We start from the raw sequence: 23,261 nt of genomic DNA on the forward strand, positions 1-23,261 counted from the left end.
AACTACAGCACTCTGTAATGTTTTCCACAATGGCTACACCACTGTACACTCCATCCCTAGTGCACAGAGGTTCCAATTTCTTCATATCCTTCTCAACACATGATTTTCTAGGGTTTTGTTTTATTTTAACAGTGGCCATTCTAATGGGTGCAGGGTAGTGTGTGTGCATATGTGTGTGGAGCGGCGTATATAAAAATGTTTTTATTTTCTTTCTTCCTCCTCTATTAGAATGGAAACTTCATGAGGGTCAGGACTTTTGTTTTTGTCCCTGTTGTATAGTCAACACTTTTAACTGCCTGCCAAATGTTAGGCATCCAACAAATATTTGTTGAATCAATCAATAATAACACATCTTAAAGATTTTTTTCTATCCTTAGCATAACTAATGAAATCGAAAATATAAACGATTAGTTCTTGCAAGGATTGTTGTACAGAACACCTCTAACAGATTGTTAGAAATTTTAGATTTTGAAAGGAAGCCCTTGTCTCTATTGACATTTAAAAAAGTAAACCTAGGTATAATTATATGTATTTATTTTTGTGGTGCTGGAGATTGAACCCAGGGCCTTGTGCATGCTGGGCTAGTGCTCTACCACTGAGCTACATCCCCAGGCTCACTAAGTTGCCCAAACTGACCTCAAACTTGTGATACTCCTGCCTCAGCCCACCCAGATATAATTTGAGCAATACAATGCATATATCACATCAATTGAAGAATAAATTCTTGTAGAACACATTCAAGTCAATTGTCAAGGATATTCATTTATTTTTATGATTGTTATCTAACCATATCCTTTTTGTTAGGTTGTAAAAAAATGCTCTTAGATGGTGATGCTTTTGATCACCATGGAAACATTATCCATGAGGTTTTTATCAAGTCCTCATGGAGATAGCTAAGTAGGAACGGAACTGAAAATCACTTGTCCTTCCACTGAACATAAGAGTCATTCTTTAAGCCTAACAGGGGTAGTCGCCAGTACGTTAACTCCAGGCTCATGAGTTCCACAATTCAGCAGAGTTCTGTATAGGTATTGCAGACAATGTTGACTGACTGCCTACCACCCTCTCTAATTTTCCCCACAAAAACCCAGTTTCGGTTGGACACCAACAAATCCAGCCTTGGCACATGGCATCTGTTCTTCATTGCTAGGATTTTTTAAGATTGGGTACATCACTCAGTTTTAATGATGAGGTGAGAGTAATGTTTGCAGGATGGCTTACTGGAAAGACCTAACTCCCTGATAAGAGATGTGAACAGAGGAAGATCATTTTGGGGGAGGCAAGAAGGGGTGTGCACAGAGCCTCACTTTTACTAAACACATACTCCATATCTGAGCCCCTGAGAAAAGATCTTTGCCACCATCTGACAGCTTCCCCTGACCTTGCTTTCTGCTTTGGATATCATTATATGAAGACTAGGTGTTTGGAACTGTGACAGGCATCTTGTGAACAAAAGGGATGACATGGCTATCTCCTGGGGATGGCATTGTAGAAGGATCAAAGAAGCTTCAATCTCTGATATTATTGAGCCACTAAACCAACTCTACTGCTAACGACTTCTGGATTCCTTTTCAGGGAAACAGTAATGTCCTATGGTTTAAGCCACAATTAATGGAAACACCTTAAGTATGTTTGTATATGTCCACATGAGCAGGCAGCACATGGGCCTATGTGTCTGCATGTTTTTAGGTGAAATTAACAGAGAGGTTCTATTAGGTGGTCCTAATTCATTTGCTTTGGGGGATGGAAGTATGGATGAATTAAAAGAGAATTCAAAGCATAAACATAAGAAAAAATGCACCATATTAAAATCTTATTGGAGCTGTCTCTACAGCCATGAAGCAGTTTAAATTTTTTATTTGTTTGTTTGTTTTCAGTATCAGGAATTAAACCCAAGGGGCTTATCAACCGAGCTCATCCCCAGCCCCTTTTACATTTTATTTAGAGACAGGGCCTCACTAAGTTGCTTAGGACCTCTCACTAAGTTCCTGAGGCTGGTTTTGAACTTGCGATCCTATTGCCTCAGCCTCCTGAGCTACTGAGATTACAAGCGTGCACTACTGCACCTGGCCCCATGAAGCAATTTAAAACATACCAAATGCTATAGCTGTTTAGAAATGGCTCGAATACGGGGGCGGGGATTGTGGCTCAGTGGCAGAGCATTTGCCTAGCATGCGTGAGGCACTGGGTTCCATTCCTGGCACCACATAAAAACAAATAAAGCTATTGTGTCCATCTACAACTAAAAAAAAGAGAAAGAAATGGCTCAAACAATGTGTTACAGAGCCAAAAAAATAATAAAATGAATTTTATTATGAGATTACTTTTTCTCATATTAAATTTGAAAAAGATAACTTTACATAAAGATAATAATACATACGAGATATGTAAATTCCCACTGGGCACCTATAATCCCAGTACCTAGGGAGGTTGAAGCAGAAGGACTGCAAGTTCGAAACCAGCCTCAGCAAAAGTGAGGCACTAAGCAACTCAGTGAGATCCTGTCTCTAAATAAAATACAAAATAGGGCTGGGGATGTGGCTCAGTGGTGCCACATGAGTGCCCTTGAGTTCAATCCCCAGTATATCCCCCTGGCAAAAAAAAAAAAAAAAAAAGAAGATGTAAATTCCCTCTCCAATAATTTCATTTCTCTTCCAGAGAAACTCACTTTCAGAGTTCACGATAGATGCTATGAATTTGGATTAGCATGCTCCCAGGTGACTCACTTGTTCAAACAATGACTTGCTTTTGGTGTCTTTTCTATTAATTCTCACCATGCCGTTTCCATTACACCTGCTTATGAGTTGCTAGCTAAACACAATAAACTCTGACATTTTCATTTCAAGATTCATAATTTCATTGTTAATCTCCCCTTTGAAAAAGAAATGCAGCTTTAGAATCCTTTCCCCTGCTTTCCACTTCTCCCACACTCCAATTTGGAAGCTGACAGCCCTCTTCCTTGTTTACAAGGACACTACCCTAGATAGCTCCAGGATAATAAGAGAATCTGTTATCTTGTCACAATGGCAGTCCCCACCCCCTGAAGAAGTAGGAAGGAATTCTCCATCCTCTGATCCTCTGTACCACTTTTCCTCAGCATCCTTCCTCCTTCTTACCTTTCCTCTGCCCAACTCTGATAGGGGCCGGAAGCAGGATTTATGAACCTTGGGGATTCAGGAATTCTATTTGCTCTGCAGCAAGAAGAGAATAAAAGGAACCAATAGAGTTGGTGGTGTGGAGTGATAGATTTTCCTAAGTAGAAGATAATCCCATAGCACTTTTAACACTAAAAGAAAGAAACAAACAAACAAACAAAAACCAAAAACAACAACAACAACAAAAAACAGCCAGGCATGGTATAGCACACACCTGTAATTCCAGCAGTTTGAGAGGCTGAGGCAGGAAGATTGCAGGTTCGAAGCCAGTCTCAGCAATTTAGTTGAGGTGTAAGCAACCTAGTGAGATCTAGTCTCAAAATAAAACATAAAAAAGGCTGGAGATGTGGCTCAGTTGTTAAGTATGCTTGGGTTCAATCCCTGGTACCAAAACAAAAACAAAAACAACCCAGCTAGGCAAAACCTTCGATTCATGGTACTATGATATCCTTGGTCCTCCTCTAACAGTCTCAGCCAAATGTAAACTCTTCAGTGCAGAATGGCTTTTACATTTGCCAACTCAATCTTGAGGCAATAAGTGCTTGAGTTATGCATTACACAGTAAAGTGCTTTGAAATATATTAATTATTAAAAATACATTATAGGGCTGGGGATGTGGCTCAAGCGGTAGCGCGCTCGCCTGGCATGCGTGCGGCCCGGGTTCGATCCTCAGCACCACATACAGACAAAGATGTTGTGTCTGCCAAATACTAAAAAATAAATATTAAAATTCTCTCTCTCTCTCTCCCTCTTTAAAAAAAAAAATACATTATAAAACCAAACTCTTTTGTTTCCTTCTCTCTGACTGTATATGTGAAACTCTAATTTCAGGGATTGTTTTTTCTATTTATTTTTTAGTTTTAGGTGGGCACAATATCTTTATTTTGTTTTTATGTGGTGCTGAGAACCGAACCCAATGTCTCACGCATGCCAGGCGAGCGCACTACCACTTGGGCCACATCCCCAGCCCCTCTAATTTCAGTTTTAAAAGATTAAACTTCTGGCCTGGGAACATAGTTCAACAGTAAAACCACTTGCTAGCATGCATGAAGCCCTGGTTGGATCCCAGTCTATGCAAAAAAAAAAAAAAATTATGAAAAATAAGATTGCACTACTCCCTTTTTTTTTTTTATACTAGGGATTGAACTTAGGAGAGCTTAATCACTGAGCTACATCCCCAGCCCTTTTAAAATACATTTTATTTAGAGACAAGTTCTCACTAAATTGCTTAGGGCCTCACTAAGTTGCTGAGGCTGGCTTTGAACTTGCGATCCTCCTGCTTCAGCCTCTCTAGCCTCTGGTATTACAGGCATGCGCCCTGCTGCACTACTCTTTGAAAACAAGTTTTTCAGCAGCAGGTTAGGCACCATGCTTACAAGATGTCTTCTATTTCTGACAATTCATAATAGAGCAAGTAGGTAAAGACACAACTGATTGATTAGGAAGTGTTGTGATCTTATATGCTGGTTGTACAGAAAAGGGTTTGTAAAACAAAGAGATTACAAAGAGTGAAATCAATTGGAAAAATACTATAACATAGTCTGGATCAGACACAAGGCACTTCTGAACTTGGACAGTGAAAATGAGATTGGAGAAGAGGAAAGAACAAGATAGAAGAAAGAATAAGAGCCAAAAACTCTTCAAGGTTTCCTGATCAGGTGACAGAACAATGGTATCAACTGAGACAGGAAACAAAGAGGAGCACTTAGGGAGGAGTCCAAACAGTGAGATCCTTCGAGACAGGTTAAGTCTGAAGGAGCTCATGGATACAAAACCGGAGATTTATAGAAATCAGATGAAAGTATTGAGTAAGAGAAGGGCTGGAGCTGGGTACAGTGTCACACACCTGCAATCCCAACCTCTCAGGAGACTGAAGCAATAGGATCATAAGTTCAAGATCAGGCCAGGGAACTTAGCAAAACCCTGTCTCAAAATAATATGAAAAGGCTGGGGACGTAGCTCAATAATAGAGCACTTGCCTATCATGTGCAAGGCCCTGGGTTCAATTCCCAATACTGCAGAAAAAGAAAGACAAAAAAAAGAAGAGGGAGTCAGCACTAAAGACACTGACTGATGATACATCATCTTATTGTGATAATGGAAGATATAGGAATGGATAATTGGACTGGGAAGAAACAAATATGTGGGATGAAAATGTAAGATGGAAACCAACACTGGAAGATACTTATATCTAAATAACAATTGAAGGATGAGGAAATGATGAGGGATAATAATGAAGAACACTAGTATGAAACACTGGAGGGAAAACCATGAATGAATCACGATAATAAGTATAGATCTTAGCTGGATGCAGTGGCGCACACCTGTAATCCCAGCAGTTCAGGAGGCTGAGGCAGGAGGATCCCAAGTTCAAAGCCAGCCTCAGCAACTTAGTAGGGTCCTCTCTCAAAAGGGGGGAGGGTGCTGAGGATATGGCTCCATGGTTAAGCACCCCTGGGTTCAATCCCCCCACCCCAACCCCATACCAAAAATAAATAAATAAATACAGCTCTTTACAATTTGGCTGTTTACTACTGACATGTGAGATTCATCTCCTGTGACCTCCCTAGATACTGTACTCCTGCCATTCAGAACTTCTGATAACCCCTAAAATGAAATAGACTTCCTATTTCCATGCTTTTGCACCTGCTGTTTCCTGTGCCTAGAATTCCCTCCCTACCTTAGTCATGCTGCATGCTATTACTCTTCCTTCAGGTATCAGCCTCTCCAAGGTCTTTGCTGAATTCCCTGAGCAAGCAAAAGACCCCACTACACTGGATCATACCTCCACTATTAAAATCATCACATCACATTCTAGCTGGGTATGGTGGCACTCACTTGTAATCCCAGTGGCTCAGGAGTCTGAGACAGGAGGATCTCGGGTTCAAAGCCAGCCTCAGCAATTTAGTGAGGCCCTTAGCAACTCGATGAAACCCTGTCTCTACATAAAATCCAAAAAAAGGCTGGGGATGTGGCTGAGTGGTTAAGTACCCCTGAGTTCAATCCCTAGTACCACCCCAACCCCCCCCCCAAAATCATCACATTCTTCTGTTTAGTCTGTTTTAACACTATACCACAGTTCCATGTGTACTGAGTGTTTCACCTCTGGATTTCAAGGTCCCAACATGACATCTGGCATAGGTGGTAATCTTACATGCACTTACATGTTTAAGGATATAGATTTTGATGTCTAATACAATTGGATGTGAACTTCTTACTCTGCCATTCACTTGTCTATGTGATCTTAATTTTTTTCTTACTTTTTTTTTTTTGTTTGTTTGTTTGGTTTTTGGAGGTAGGAATTGAACCCAGGTTGCTTAATCACTGAGCCACATCCCAGCCCTTTTTATTTTTTTACCCTTTTTACTTTTTTATTTTGAGACTGGGTCTCGCTAAGTTGCTTAAGGACCTCATTAAGTTGCTGAGACTGGTCTCAAACTTGCAATCCTCCTGCTTAAACCTCTCAAGTCTCGGATTATAGGTGTGTGCCACCATGCCCAGCTCTTATCTGTGTGATCTTAAGCAAACTTCTAAGCCCTTTTCTTTATCCTTAAATTGGATACTAGTGTACCTATTTCACAGAATGGATAAAGAATGAAATGAGATAATGCACATAAAGAACTTGTCATAGAGTCTGACACACTCCAGTCTAGTACAAGTCAGCATCTTAATTTCAGAAGGAGTGCAATATAATTGCTGAATATCTGAATAGTGCTCTCTTGTCCCAGCGTGAAGAACTTCAGGAAGGAAAGAATGATCAACAGAATCAAAACTGCTGAGAAGGCCAAAAGGATAATAAGGGCTGTCAGATGGCAAAATTCTCATCCTAAGCATCCTTCTTTTCCCAACAATTTAGCTGCTTTTTACCTCACTGTCAGGCTTAGCCTTGTCCCCAGATCTATAACTAAAGAAGATAAAAGAATTGGGAAAGAAAAGAAAACAACTTCCAGGCAGAGTAAAGGCCTAGAATTGGGATCAAGGTCAGGATGATTCCTTTTCTGGAACAGAAAGAAAGAAGGAAGGAATATGTAAAAATAGGGATGCTTAGAAGTGCATTGATGTTCCTGGTTTTCTTTCATAACCAAAGAAGATGGTGATAAGAGAAGCATTCATGAATAAAATATTTTGTACTCTCAGATGAAAGAATTAAGTTTGTTGTGCAAATAATCCAAGGTTTTATCAGAAAGAGATAGTTGGCAGATGAGGTCTCTTATCCAATTAGAAGTCTTATTTAGTCAACAGCTTTGGTTTGATACTCTTGTACATTTTAGATTTTTTATTTCAATTTGTTTTCACAAAGTAAATATTCATTGGTACCTAAAACCTTATTTTTCTTTTTTCAAGTGCTTGGGATGGAACCCAGGGTTTTGCACATGCAAGCACTCTACCACACCCCCAGCTCCTAAATAAATTCTATAAGCATGCTAACAAATCTATGCAAATACTTGGTAACAATTTTGGATAGATAAAAACATTAAATATATTGATTTCTTGAATATTAGTTTTACCTCAATGGTATTTTCCTTTATAAACTAGAATTATCAATGTGATTAGTTCATATAATTCATGTTAAATATGTCTATTATTCTAAAATTTACAAGCTCACACAATTTAAGCAATATTATAATACCCTGCATCTAACATTGTTCTTCATTTCTGGGATTACAGCTATGACATAGTGTAACAAATTTGTTTAACCAGGCAACCAACACCCAGTTCCAGAAAGGGTTTGATTTGTTCAATCCCAAATAAAGTAGGGTAAAATAATAATAATAATAATAACAACAACAACAATAACAACAACACTGTTAATAACATTATTATTATTTGGTACCAGGAATTAAACCCATGGACACTCAACCACTGAGCCACATCCACAGCCCCTTTTATGTTTTATTTAGAGGCAGGGCTTCTCTAAGTTGCTTAGGGCCTCACTAAATTGCTAAAACTGACTTTGAACTTGCAATCCGCCTGCCTCAGCTTCCTGAGCTGCTAAAATTACAGGCATGCATCACCACATCCAGCTGAAATAACATTATAGTAAAGCAAAGACAGATAAGCCAAAGTATTCATAAACCTACAGAAATATTTGAGTTTGACAAGCCCTTCCTTTAAAGACAATCAGGAAAAGAGTCACACAAACCCAATTCATATGAAGTCATACACTGCAGAAAAATTACATGATACTTCTACATTTATTGCCATAAGAGTTGAATAAAGGTTAACGAACTTGAAAGCTGCATCTCCAAGAGTCTGGTTTTAATAACAAGTGCTTGGCAAAAGAGCATCCATTACAAAGGAAAACTGTTGTGATAAATAACTTGTATATAAGGCAATTGGAAGAGTCAAGAAGATGCATCACTACTTCAGTCTAGTGAAATAAATCATTTAAAAGAATCAATTAATTTAAACAAAATTAAGCATTCTTATGTTTTATTTGAGTGGGGCTGGGATAAAAACTGACAATAACTCAGATCTGGATATTTCCTCTAATTTCTGCAGGCAGTGAAATGCCACTCTCACGGAACATGACCAAATCTCCTTTGACTTCTTGCTGGACTGCTCATCTGTCTCCCATCCCTGAAACTTGGGCACATCCCCAAAAGAACTGCCTCTGGTCAGATTTGATACCAAGTGTCACCAGTGTGAGTTCAGTCTGAAATGGTTCTGTTTTCAGCCTGAACGTGAATCCAGAAATGATTTCTGAGGCTTTAACTTAAAATATCCCTCTTATCAGCCTCAGCTCACCAGTGATCATGGCCAAGTACATGTTTTCAAGATAGAAGACAGTGCTTAGAGAGACATTATTGTCAAGTTAGTAGGGGAATAATGGCAGAAGTTTTGCATAGTAAATTGACAGAAGCAAAACAGCCCAGATATCAGATGATATAGCTTAGTAATTTAAATTAAATTTAGTCATATGAATAGCAAATAAGATTAATGTACAAATAACAATAATGACTCTAAAACAAGGAAGTTACAAACATCGATACAAACATTGGTCAGAAAGAACAATTTGAGATTCAGAATGTAATCAGGTTGTACACTGAAGAAAGGAAATCCTGACAGGACTGTGGCTTACTATAGAACACAGAGGAATTCTATATTAAAACTCCACTGGAGCCAGGGTGCAGTGGCACACGCCTATAATCCCAGTGACTCAGGAGACTGAGACAGTAGAATCGAGAGTTCAAGGCCATCTTCAGCAATTTAATGATCCCCTGGGCAATTTAGCCAGATCCTGTCTCAAAATAAAAAAATAAAAAGGGCTGGGGATGTGGCTCAGTGGTTAAACGCCCCTGGATTCAACCCATGGAAACAAAATAAACAAAAAAACAACAATAATACCCCACTGTATAGTATTAATAATTACAGATATATACTTCAATTACTGTGATCTTTGAATGCATGTAATTATTGTTCTATTATGTATTGTTATTCCCTATGAATTATTTTATTACCCTCATAAAGTCCTCATTGAAGAACTTTTCAATGTATTGTTAGAAGAGGGTACCTGATCTTGCCAGCAGCAGTGGCACATGCCTAATCCTAGTGATTTGGGAGGCCGAGCCAGAAGGATCACAAATTTGAGGCCAGCCTCAACAACTGATTGAGAACCTGTCTCAAAACAAAAAATAAAAAAGATTGGGGGTGCAGCTTAGTAATAAAGCTCCCTTGGATTCCTGGGTTCAATCCCCAGTACCAAAAGGAGAGAGAGAGAGAGAGAGAGAGAGAGAGAGAGATCCAATCCAAAACCTGGGCACTAGTCAAGATTTTGGTACTCAAATGAGCCAAAACCAGTTCAGCAAAGCCATTATAATGCTCTTTTTTTTTTCTGCGTATTCTACAAATTTCATTTGCACAAAAGATAAAAACTGACAATAACTCAGATCATAGATTTTACTATGATCTTACATCTATTATTGCTCAGACTTTGAAGTAGATTATTTCTTCTTCTAAAAATCCCACATGCAGGAGTTGGGAATATAGCTCAGTGGTAGAGCACTTGCCCAGCACAGCACCCATGAAGCCCCCCCTCAATCCCCAGCACCAAAAAATAAATAAAACTAAAACCCCCACATACAGAGCGGCTCCCAAATTTCTACTTAGGAAGGATTTAATGGAGGCAATCTGATGGGAAGACAGAGATGCCAAGAGGACATGGAATAAATTATTTATGCAGAGAAAACAGTGTTTTTATTAGATTGCATGTTACAGAATTGAAGAAAATAGCAATATTTTTTAAAGTTCTATTTGAATTTTAAATAACATTGTACTGGGCACCGTGGAGCATGCTTGTAATTCCAGAGGCTCCGGAGGCTGAGAAAGGAGGATTGCAAATGTCGAATACCTCTAAATTCAATCTTCAGTACCAAAAATAAATAGATAGATAGATAGATAAAATTGTGAAAATCTGATATCCAGGATTAGGTGATGATGATGATTGTATTTGAACCTGGCTTTTTTTTTTTAATATACCAAGGATTGAACACCAGGGTGCTTAACTACTGAGCCACACCCTCAGCCTTTTTTTGTATTTTATTTATTGACAGGGTCTCACTAAGTTGCTTAGGGCATCATTAACTTGGTGAAGCCATCTTTGAATTTGTAATCCTTCTGCTTCAGCCTCCCAAAGCGCTGGGATTACAAGCATGCACCACCATGCCCAGATTGGAGGTGGCTTTATCAGCACATGGGAAGAAGGTGGCTAATGGAGTCAAGCCCTTGTGGCACTATTCACTTTCTAAAGAACAAAGACCAAACTTGAGTAAATTGCAGGCTCTTTGTGATGTCATTCCATTAACTTTCCAGTTTTATTTTTTGCTACTCCCTCCTTGTCCCCTACTCTGTAGTCAATTGGGATTGATCACTAATCTTTCTACCTACCCTCCAATATTCGCCATCTCTATGTGTCTCTTCAGGATGTTCATTCTGGATCTGAAATGTTCTGTATTCAATTTCTACCTTTCAAAATTAAATCCATTCTCCTACATTTAACTCAAATTTCAACTGTTTCACTAAACCTAATGTGATCTCCTCCAACCAAAGAAAAACCTCATCTGTACTCTTGTGGTATTTGGTACACTTTATTGCCCTTGCCATATTCTTTCTATCTGTACTCTAGTAAGCTGCATATAATGATCGACTTAATCTCTTATACAATTGTAGGATCCCTGAGAGCAGGAATAAAGCTAATGTCCTTTCTTCTTTCTTTTCTTTCTTTCTGAATTTTCTTTCTTTTTCTTCTCTCTCTCTTTTTTAATTGTAGTGCTCAGGATTGAAGGTAGGACCTCATACATACATACCAGAAAAGCACTCTACCACTGAGCTACCCACCCCAGTCAAGCTAAATGTCTTTTTTGATAAAAGTTTTTGAATATTCTGGGTTCTTTCAAAAACTTATCTTCAGACACATCTGAGGGACATATCATCTAAAATAACCTCCAAGGGGTATATTCCAGGCAACACCTGAAATGTTAAATTTGGTTCCTCATTTTGAACAGCTACCTTCTGCAATGTCCAAATGAAAACAGAAGGGTGGTTTACATCATTAGCAGGCCTACCATCAAATGATAGGTAAATCTGAAGGTGTGATTGCTGATTGCTATCTTCTCTGAAACGCCATAAAGTTCTACAGATTAAAAAGCAAAGAAGGCACAAAGTGTGGTGACACATGCCTGTAATCTCAGTGACTCAAGAGCCTGAGACAGGAAGACCACAAATTAGAGGCCAGACTCAGCATCTAGTGAGACCCTCAGCAACTTAGAACCTATCTCAAAAATGATACAATATAAAAGAACTGAGATATTTCTCAGTGATAAAGTGTCTGTGGGTTCAAGCCCTAGTAGCAAAAGAGAAAAATGCAAATGATTACGGATTAGGGCCTTATCTGGGCTGACATTTATTTGCTTGTCAATTTTGAGCAAGTTACTTACACACTTTGTATATCTACTTAACTAATCTGAAATCTAAAATATGTACTACCTGATTTTTGAGTTGTTACAGATATTAGTCATTGAGAGATTATTTACTTTTCCTATATATCCATCTATAAATATTTGAAATTATTACCACAGTCTTCTATAACGTCTTCAATTTTAAAACAAAAGTATAATAAAAGTAAGTTGTTGTTTTTCTGGTGGTTCTGAGCATTGAGCTCAGGTATGCTTTACCACTGAGCTATACCTCAAAACTTTTTTTTTTTTTTTTTTTTTACATTGAGACAGGTCTCACTACATTACCCAGGCTGATTGCAAATTTGTGATCTTCCTGCTTCAGCCTGCTGAGTAGCTGGGATTACAGGCATGCCCAATGTAGCCAGCCCTGAAATGCTTTTGTGTGTGTGTGTGTGTGTGTGTGTGTGTGGTGCTGGTGATTGAACCTAGGGCCTTGTGCATGCAAGGCAAGCACTCTACCAACTGAGCTATATCCCCAGTCCATGAAATGCTTTTTAAACTAGTTCTCCTCACATCTGCAATGATGTGATGATAAAAATAATCCAATGATAAAAATTACATGCTGAGTCTTATTCAATACCAGCTTACTCCACATTAACTTGGTTCTCACTCTGTGGTAGGTCACATTTTCAAAGGTGTGCCAGATCCCATCTCTCATGCCTTCTTATAATGTGATGTTAATATCCATCCCTTCCACTGAGTGGTGGGCTCTAGGTCCCCTCTCTTTGAATGTGGATGAGACTCTGCGACTACCTTGACCAACAGAGTATGGTGAAATGGACTCTATGTTGATTTTCAAGGCCAGGTTATAAAGATGCCTGTCACTTCTGCAAAGATGTCTTAGGACTCTTACTCTTGGAACCCAGTCACCATGCACTGAAGACGTCAAGCATCCATGTGGAAAAGTCCTACACCTACAGGAGCTTCAGCCACAGATGTGGGAAGTGAGTGAGAAAATCTTAGATGATTCCTGCCCCAACCATGGAGGCACCTCCAGTCACCATAGCTGACTCCTCATAGACCCACCAAGCCGAGACCAAATTGCAAATTAATGAACAAAAACCATGATTATTGTTGTTTGAAGCCACTATGTTTGAGACGGTTTATTATGCAACAATACATAAATGTTTATATATCCTTGAAATAAAAGCTAAGTTGACAGGTTATTGAATTCAAGGCCATGTATACTAGAAATAGGTAACTAGCTCCTGAATGTACCATAATCTGCCCATGTAGTCACTCTTTATAAAAACATAGAATGCTAATCTTCTCCAAAATTTGAAGAGAATGAAGTTTATTTCTTTTCTTACTGCTAATATTCAATGTAACTGATTTGGAATTTGTTTTCTTAAAGCCTCTGGGAGCAATATGTATTCACTGCATAATATAAGCAATATGACTCCTTGGTTTTCTTTTCTTTCTTTCCCTTCTCCACAACTCCCACCCCTTACCCCAAGTACTTGGCATCAAACCCAGGGCTTTGAGCATGGTAAGTACACACTGTACTATTGAGCTATGTCTTCAGTCCCACCATTTGTCCATTTGTTTGGGTTTTTGGTTTTGGTACTGGGAATTGAACCCAGGGGTACTTCACCACTGAGCTATATCCCCATCCCTTTTTAATTTATTCTTTTGAGAAAGGGTCACACTAAGTTGCTGAGGCTGGCTTTGAACTTGCGAACTTCCTGCCTCAGCCTCCCAAGTTGCTGGGATTACAGGTGTGCATCACCATTCCTGGCTCCATTTGGTTTTGGATATAATTTTTTTGTTTGCATTTCACTTTCATAAACAGCTTCCCTTCCAGACATAAGAATTTGTTTTGTATCTTTATGTGAAGTTTAAATTATGCAAATAACATTTTTAAAAAGCCGAAAGCATATTAATGTCATTAAGATTTTCTACTTTAGAATCTACGTTTTCCTAAAATCTGAAAAATTCAAAATACAAAACCCAGAAGAGAGCATCCAAAAGTGGACTTGTGGTAATATATCAATTGATTTTGGATAAAGATGCAAAATCAATTTAATAGATAAAGCATAATCTTTTCCACAATTGGTTCTGGAACACTTCAACATCCATATAGAATAAAAAGGAACCTTGATTTATAAGTCACAAAAATACAAAATCAACTTAAAATGGGTGACTGACTTAAATGTAAAATGTTAAAAACTACAAACTTTTCAAAAGAAAATATGAGGATCTTGTGTTTCTTTTTTTTTTTTTTTTTCCTCATATGCAGAAGCTAGAGAGGAAAAAGGAAAAGAAAGGTGGAGGTGGATCTCATGAACATCAAAGGGAGATCAGTAGAGGAAAAGGTATCACAGGGTGGGAATAGGAATGGTCGGGAAGTGCTGAGGAATGACATTGGCCAAATATATTGTAATATCGTGCACTGTGTGTATGTATAAATATGTAACACCAAATACCATTCATATGTACAACTATAATGCACCAATTAAAAAAAGTATGGAATTAAAAAAAAAGAAAAAGAAAAAACTCAGCAACACTTGGTGGCACACGCATGTAATTCCAGAAGCTCTGGAGGCTGAGACAGGAGGATCCCAAGTTCAAAGTAAGCCTTAGCAATTTATCAAAGCCCTAAGTAATTTAGTGAGACCCCGTCTCAAAAAATAAAAAGGGCTGGGGATATGGCTCCATGGTTAAACACACCTGGGTTCCATGCCCTGTACAAAAAAAAAAAAAAAAAAAAAAAAACCTCACTGAACAACCAAATAACAAGCAAATATTTTTTTAAAATATCTTTTTAGATGTGTAGACCTTTATTTTATTCATTTACTTATATGTGGTGCTGAGAATGGAACCCAATGCCTCACACATGCTAGGCAAGCGCTCTACCACTGAGCCACAGCAACAAGCAAATATTTGAATGTTCTGATCTTATAATCCTACTCAATATAAAGTATGTGCTCCTAAATCCTCAGATCAAGTGGGAAATATAGTGCTACTTATTAAACTTATATCTATATCTGTTTAAAAAAGAAAGAAACAAACAAACAAACAAACAGACAAAGAATTGTGATTTTGGACTAGGGAAAGAGTTCTTAAGTATTACAACACAACACATACACACACACAATTGGACTTAAAATTTAAAATCTCTGCTCTCAGAAAGATACTACAAAGAATGAAAAGACAGGGAGAATATCAAATATCTGACAAAGAACTTGAATCCAGAACACACAAATAACTCTCTAAACTCAACAATAAGAAAACAACACGAGGGGCTGGGGATGTGGCTCAAGCGGTAGCGTTCTTGCCTGGCATGCGTGCGGCCCGGGTTCGATCCTTAGCACCACATACAAAACAAAGATGTTGTATCCGCCGATAACTAAAAAATAAATATTAAAAAAAAAAAAAAAACACGATTTAAGGGACAAAATAGTGTGGCACACTAACCTATTCCTGTATAGGTAGAGAGACTCAGGAGGCTGAGGAGAGGATCTCAAGTTTGAGGCCTGCTTCAGAAAAATAGCCAGGCCCTAAGGAACTTAGTGAGACCCTGTTTCAAAATGAAAAATAGAAAAGGGATGAGGGGGCTGGGGATGTGGCTCAAGCGGTAGCGTGCTCGCCTGGCATGGGTGCAGCCCGGGTTCAATCCTCAGCACCACATACAAACAAAGATGTTGTGTCCGCAGAGAACTAAATAAATAAATATTTTAAAAATTCTCTCTCTCTCTTTAAAAAAAAAAAGAAAAGGGATGGGGATGTAGCTCAGTGGTAAAGGACCCCTGGATTCTATCCCTAGTACAAAAAGAAAAAGAAAGAAAACAGATAAATTATTTGAACAGATTCTTCAGAGAAAATATATAAGAATGGCAAATAAACACATTAAAGTGTTTATCATCATTAGTCATTAGGGAAATACAAATTAAGAAATACCACTACACACCTATTGTAATGACTGAAACAAACAAACAAAAAAGACAATATCAAATGCTGACAAGAATGCAGATTAAAGGGCAGGGGATGTGGCTCAGTGGTAGAGCACCTGTGTAGCATGTATGATACCCTGGGTTTGATCCTCAGGACCACAAAAAAATAAATTTAAAAATTAAAAATATAGGGCTGGGGATGTGGCTTAAGCGGTAGCGCGCTTGCCTGTCATGTGTGCGGCCCAGGTTCGATCCTCAGCACCACATACGAACAAGGATGCTGTGTCTGCCAAAAAAAAAAACTAAAAATAAATATTAAAATTCTCTCTCTCTCTCTTTAAAAAAAAAAATTAAACATAAAAAGGTCTGAAGATGTAGCTCAGTGGTAAACTGCCCCTGGGTTGAATCCCCAGTACCAAAAAAAAGAATGCAGATTAATAAGAACTCTCACTCGCTATTGGAAGAAATGTAAAAACGTCCAGCCACTTTGGAAAATAGTTTGGTAGTTTCTTTCTTTCTTTGAATTTATTTTTCTATCTGATTTTTCTTTCTTTTCTGGGTTTATTGTTGTTGTTGTTTTGGACCAGGGATTGAACTAAGGGGCACTTAACCACTGAGCTACAACCGGGCCCTTTTTTAAAATTAATTCAAGACAGGCTCTTGCTAAATTGCTGAGGCTGATTTTGAACTTGGGATCCTCCTGCTTCAGCCTCCCAAGTTGCTGGGATTATAGGTATGCACCACTGAGCCCTGCTGGTAGTTTCTTATTAACACACATTTACCATAAGATCCAGCAATCCCACTCCTAGTATACACCTAGAGAAGTAAAAACAAGTTTGCACAATAAGCCTATACACAGATGTTTAATAGCAACTTTATTCATAATTGTTCCAACCTGGAAACAACCCAAATGTCCATCTGGTGAGTGGTCATGGTGGTACACTCATACAGTGGAATACTACTCAATATTCAAAAGGAACCAAATGTTGTCACAGGTAAGAACTTAGATGGACCTTACAGGTATTAAGACAAATGAAAAAAGTCATTTCCAAATGGTTATATTCTGGATAATTCTATTCATATAGGCAAAATGTAGGGTCAGACCAGCGGATCCTAGGGGTTGGAGGTGGGAGAAGCGTTTGACTACAGTAGATTTAGCAAATGAAACATTAAGAGCAGATGGAGCTATTCTGTACCAAGATTGCAATGATAGTTATACAACTCTTAGTACTTGTCAAAACGTATTAAAATATATAAAAAGTGAATTCTGCTATACATAAATTTAAAACAAATTTTAAGAATTTAATAATGTCCATACATCACTATATTCACTTATTGTCTCTCTCCCAACCCTTCACAGTCTAAACTAAATTATCCTCTCTTGTAACTCAAATGCTTTGCAGAACATGAAAATTCAAAATATAATATCTTGACAAGCATAAACAAGAATGGGATTAATTATGGAAGAAAGTGAAAAGCTTAAAAATGTAAGCCTTCTTTTGTTTTTTGGCTTGTTCAACAAGATTCTCCATTAACCCAGATTATTCTCAGGATGATTTTTTTTTTTTCAGGACTATCATGAAAACAGCAGGAATAATTGAGTAGCTCCCAGGAGAAGCAAAAGCAAAGTGAGGGCCATGGTCTCTGTGCTCAGCAACCGTGATGCTGGAGAAATGCTCTCTTAGAGAACACAGACATGAAAATGGAACTTGAGTTATTTTCATTTGATGGATTTGAGTAATTAAATCAACTTTAGTGTAAATCCTATATTTAAGGCAACCCAAAAGAATCTCCACAAGAATAATTATAGAGAGCTGGGAGTAAGAAGAGGGCTAAGAGGAGCTCCCTTAATAGTCAACAATGCCTGAAAATTAGAAGAGGAAGATAGTAAACAATGGTGATTGTGAAGTAGGGCATCATTAAGACCAAGTTTGAAATCCCTGAATTGCAATTTAATATGTTTGAAGATGAACATGTAGCTAGCTTCTCTAAACCCACAGTTGTATCATATGGAAAATAGGAATAATAGTATCTCCTTCACAGGATTATTGTGCCTGGTTTAGTACCATGCATGACTCATTGTAAATATTTCATTATTACCATATGGGAGGTCACTAAATTTCCACAACAAACCAGGAAAGAACTCTACTGCTATAAATGAAATGACACTACCCAGAGATTTCAGGGAAGGATTTATCAGGAAACAAGAAGAAGACACTAACATTTTATTGGCATAATGATAAAGGATGTCTTATAGCTCCTCCAACTCTTACACCGATCAATGCCATGGAAACTCCCAGTAGGGCTCATCAGAAAGACAGTAAGGGCCAGAGAAACACTAGCAATGTGTCTTGCACTTGGAGATCTCAGTACATACTTACCTAATTAATTAATTTAATTTCTTTGGTAATGGCATAGAAATGGTACAGGTCTCAATATATAAGATACGCACATTAAAAACTCAGTTGCAAAACTATCACTTATTTATTTCTTTCTTTTCTTATTGTGGTGCTGGGGATAAAACTACCATTTCTTATTTTTTTCTTTCACACAGTTAGAAAATGAATAAAGAATAAACATGATCTGATGTCCAGGAAATTTTTCTTTCCAGTTTGGTAACTAAATTGACTTTCACATTTGAAAAATAGGTAAAACTTCTGCATCTTAATTATCCAAGATATAAAATAAAGATAGCACTTTTTTAAAAAGGGGGAGGAGGAGGGAAATAGCTAATTTCTTAGGTACATGAGAAGACGGTTTGTTGATAAATTTATTCTCTCCGTAACAGAATGAAATTGAAGGTCATTTTCCTTGACCTTCCCATTTTTTTTGAAACTTAGATTTTTACCTATACTATGTGAAGATACTGAACCACTTTACCACTTTAAATATTTCATACTATATAAGCATTTTTCCCAAAGTTTAAAAAAAAATCTTAGTCCAAATGACCAAGATGTAAAAATAACATACAATTTGATATGTAATTCTAACAATATATTAAATAATTACACAAGAATAGCAATACAGCAAATAGATCCAAATATAGATCTGTATGCACCAAAACCTTTCTAAACCATTTTTTTCCTGAATTTCCATTATATAATTAAAATTATGATCAATTAATTTATTGCTGAAATCCAGTAATGTCTAATTAAAATCTTAGGAAAATACAACTATAGTTTTTCTCACAACATGGTTTGGAAAAAAGAAAAACATTCAGATTTTAAGTTAATTTCAATTCAATCCAGAACTGATTTGAAAAATAATTATTAAAGCACATGGAGAAATATGCCCAGAAAACAGTAACAATATAACTAGGACCTAATATGACTAGGACCACTTAGCAGGACAGCACAGTTATCCTTTCTGTTTTTCTATTTGTAATTTGCTCAAAATCAGTTGCAAACTAATGGTGATTCTGCAGCCAGAGGTTGTCAGTACTTGTGTTCCACCTGACTGGATGAATCAGGTAGACCGGAATAACCAATAATTCAAGAAACCTATTTCTACAGCCTATGCAAATTAATGCACCAATCACTAAAAGAGTACTTCTATAAGGTCATATAAATGAAAGCCTGAACAGAGGACACCAGTCAGTAACTTTACTGTTGCAGCATTATGTCATTTTACACAGTTTTTAATTATGAGTTCCTCCAAGTAGAATGCCTACTCTGCAAATTGCAAAATAGCAATGACCTTTAATGCAAATTTTTCTAGTAACTATTTTCAAACATAGTATATCTTAGGTCAATAAAAATATTCTAAATATAGAATGAAATTTCACAGCAGTTTTTATGAGTGCTTATATTCATTCTATTTAGTGTATTTTACTTCCTCAATATTCATATATGTAATATATATAAATACATATATATTTATCCAGGTATAAAAATGATTTTTTTTTTGCTTAGGATGTGATTTTTCTTTTGCTGTAAATAGCAATACTCTCACCTTCATTCCTAGATGCATATCTATCAGAAATACAGATTTAATATTACTTGCTATCACAATTCTTCAGGGGAAAAAATAATTTCAAGTGCAATTAAAAATGCATTGTCATAAAATTAGAGTTCTGGATCTTATAAGGATTTAAAACTCTAACAATTTGGAGGGGATAAGATTGCCTTAAAATAAAAATGTACACATGAATTTTTAGTCATTGCATTAAAAAATGCCCATAAACAAAGGTTTGCCCTAATGTAGCATTACTACACTACATAGTGTTTTCGTAACAAGGACAAAAGCTTGTTAAGTGTCATCCAAATTTCCCTATCATTTTTTCATAAATTCTGGTGTCCTTGGTGTTCATCGAAATTTTCATACTGCTAGGTCCTTCCTGCCAGATAGTATCCATTAAACAAGTTTATCCTATTTCTAAACAGGAACCCAATTCTTTTTGGTAAAGAAGTTCCCTACTTGCAGATAGTGAATCATGACTCACACTCATGCACTACCCTGAACAGAGCAAGTGGTCAGTTGCTACTACTGTGACAACCTAAAATGCTAATGTTGTAGTTCCTGGCAATGGTAGCAGAAGGGGTGGGGTAGGGGGGACCCTAGATACCAAATCACAGATCACAACCAGATGGAGTACTCTCCTTGTTTTAATATTACCATACAAACAGAAGACAGGGTTTATCCAAACAGCCAAAGAAATGTGCATTCCCCCTTTGCAGTGTTGGGGCAAGCTTCTTGAGTCTCTATAGAAATGGAAAGAACAGGAACACATGTCTCCTAGTACTGTCTAGTACAGGGCTGCAATTGTTGGGCGTATCTCTGTTCAAAGTTGAGAACTGGTTTAAAGGAAAAAAAAAAAAAAAAAAAAAAACCTCTAGAATAAGATCCTTTTCTCCTTTGGGTTGCAAGTGAATGTTTCCAGCAACCTCTCTTAAGGTCCTCAGGGAATTTAGGTCTACGGTACATTTTTCCCAGAAAGTCCCCTTAGTTTCTTCTAACGGTATAGCTCTGCAGTGGGTCATGTGACAGCTGGGTGTGTGCCTCTAGGCGCGGTGGGGGGGATGAGTTTGCGGGGTGTGTGTGAGTGTGTGCCTGCAGAAGTTCCACGTCTGGTTTGGGAAGACGTGTGTTTTTCTAGGGCGTGAGTGTGTCTGAATCTGTGTGAAGTGAGACTGAGAAAAAGAGATTTAGAGAATGGTCCTGGTCAGGCGATGTGGCCAAGCATGCCGGTGCCGGTCTCACTCCCCGGTCAGCCTCTGCCTTGGGGGCGAGGTCCCCGTCCTTAGGGGGACGGGAGGACAATGGGGTGCGGGCGCCCCTCCCCGTACTTTGTGCACCCACCTGACGAATCCGCGGCGGGTTCATTGGGGTGGAGGCCCCGCCTTCCGGGGCCGGGGAGGTGGGAGAAGCCATCTTCCTACGGCTCCGGGTTTCTTCCTCCTGTCACTCCCGGGTCTCCCGCGTCCCCTCAGTCTCCTTAGCGCCGGGCCTGCGGCCCGTCAGCAGCCGCCGCGCCGGGTGTACGCGCCGGGGCTCCTCCGCCGCAGGAGTGGAAGGGGCAGCTGTCCCCTTTGCTCGCCCGCGCGGAGTCCTGGACTGAGCCCCTCGCCCCTGCCTGCGCCCACCTACCTCCCTGTGGGGAGATTCGGGGCCATGGCGGGCGGGGGTCGGGCGCGACCTTGGCCGCGGGGCTGCGCGGGCGGCTGCCTCTTCCCGAAGGCGCCGCGCTCCGCGCGTGTCTGAATGAGCGAACGGCCGGGCTTATTCTAGCAGCGGCTCCGGGAGAAAGAAGGCTCCTTCCCTCGCTGCTGCCGCTATCGCCAGGAGAGCGATGAGCTCATGGACAGCTCCCAGAAATATGTCTATATGCACCACTGACTGCTGGAGTTCGGGAGGTGGGTGGGGATAAGGAGGCTCCTCGGCGGGCGCTCCCGCATCACAGGCAGACGTTCCCTCGGGAGGCCCCGAGCTGATGGGGCACGTCCAACTCCTCCCTGCCCATCTCCGCACTCACTCTCGGCTCTTTCCATTCATCCCATACACACATTCCCCATGCACACTCATTCTCCCTTAGCGTTCTGTTAGGCACCCACCCACCTCTAGGCTCCACACACACATTCTTTGTTCTGCCAACCACTCCCTATTGGTAAGGAGGAGTTATTTTACGGAGAGAACATGGTATGAAATGTCACTGCAACTTCAACTCCTGTCAGTTGTGGGCTGGTGGAGAAAATACCATGGTGGTGTGCCTTTTATGCTTTGGGCATTTCCTCCTTACCCCAAGACCCAGCTTATCATTCCCACCTTCATCACTATGAGAAAGCACCTTCCAGCTACCATCCAGGGTGGTGACTTGGCCCCATCATCACTAAGGTGGAGTGTTCCTCTTCTGTGGCTCTGAGAAGAGCTTAAAAGACAGGAACAGGTTTAGTAGAGCACTTTCGGTGCAAGAGCCGGTGGCAGGAACCGTGAATGCCACACTGGGGCTGACCTAGTTTGTATTACTGATTCCCAGGGATGTAACTGGAATTATGGTTGATTTAGAGCAAACCACTTTGCAAGACCTGATCGTTATCTCTCTTCGTTGATTCAACTGCCCCATTGAGGTAGGAATTACGACATTTTACAGATAGCTAGATGACCTTCATGAGATCTTATTCATCATCGATTTTTTCTCCTATGGATCTCCACACAAACATACACATCCACCTTTAAAAACAAACCAAAACACAACTCGTGGTGGTGGTTCATGCCATTAGTCCCAGCTACTCAGGAGGCTGAGGCAGGAGGATCCCTTCAGCCTGGGAGTTTGAGACAGCATGACTCTCAAAACCAGAACAAAATACCCACCTTCCTATATCATGGACATCCCGCATTCCCACCAGCTACTGTTCCAGTTCTCTACACTTGTTTTCAGCAAGATCCTCTGCAAAATTTCAATATCTCCAATACCTGTCCTCAGATTCTCCATTGAACCCACTCCATTCAAGTTTTCCTTCATATACTTTTCCAAATCTTCTCCAGAAAAGGTTTCCAGGGCTGGGGAGTTGGTAGAGTGCTTGCCTCACATGCACAAGGTCCTAGGTTCAATCCCCAGCACCACAAAAACAAACAAACAGTTAAGGTTTCCAACGACCTCCATGTTGCTAAATCTAATGATCAAGCCTCCATCTTCATGTCTTGACTTTTAAACATTATTAAAAGAAAAAAAGTATCACTCCTTCCATCCCAGAAATGTCTTCCACTGGTTTCTAGGACACAAGTCTTGCTGGATGGTCTTTTCACCTCACTTGTTTCTT

The 23,261-nt window shown here is 39.1% G+C and overlaps 1 protein-coding gene across 11 annotated transcripts in view; it reads right to left on the bottom strand.

The window, feature by feature from the left end:
• Ank2 (ankyrin 2) overlaps positions 1-21,913 on the bottom strand; it is a 652,896-nt gene extending 630,983 nt beyond the window's left edge. For 2 of the 11 annotated variants that reach the window (XM_071614457.1, XM_071614456.1), the window contains exon 1: positions 21,304-21,903. In XM_071614457.1, coding sequence (XP_071470558.1) covers positions 21,304-21,375 — 72 coding nt within the window. In that variant the 5' untranslated portion in view covers positions 21,376-21,903. Of the gene's footprint in view, positions 1-21,303 lie in introns of all 11 variants that reach the window. The other 9 variants (XM_071614460.1, XM_071614462.1, XM_071614454.1 and 6 more) reach the window with 8 other exon arrangements.
• Between the last annotated feature and the right edge of the window lie 1,348 nt (positions 21,914-23,261).

This window comes from Marmota flaviventris, chromosome 7 (assembly GCF_047511675.1).
Source record: "Marmota flaviventris isolate mMarFla1 chromosome 7, mMarFla1.hap1, whole genome shotgun sequence".
In the NCBI taxonomy this organism is placed as follows: domain Eukaryota; kingdom Metazoa; phylum Chordata; class Mammalia; order Rodentia; family Sciuridae; genus Marmota; species Marmota flaviventris.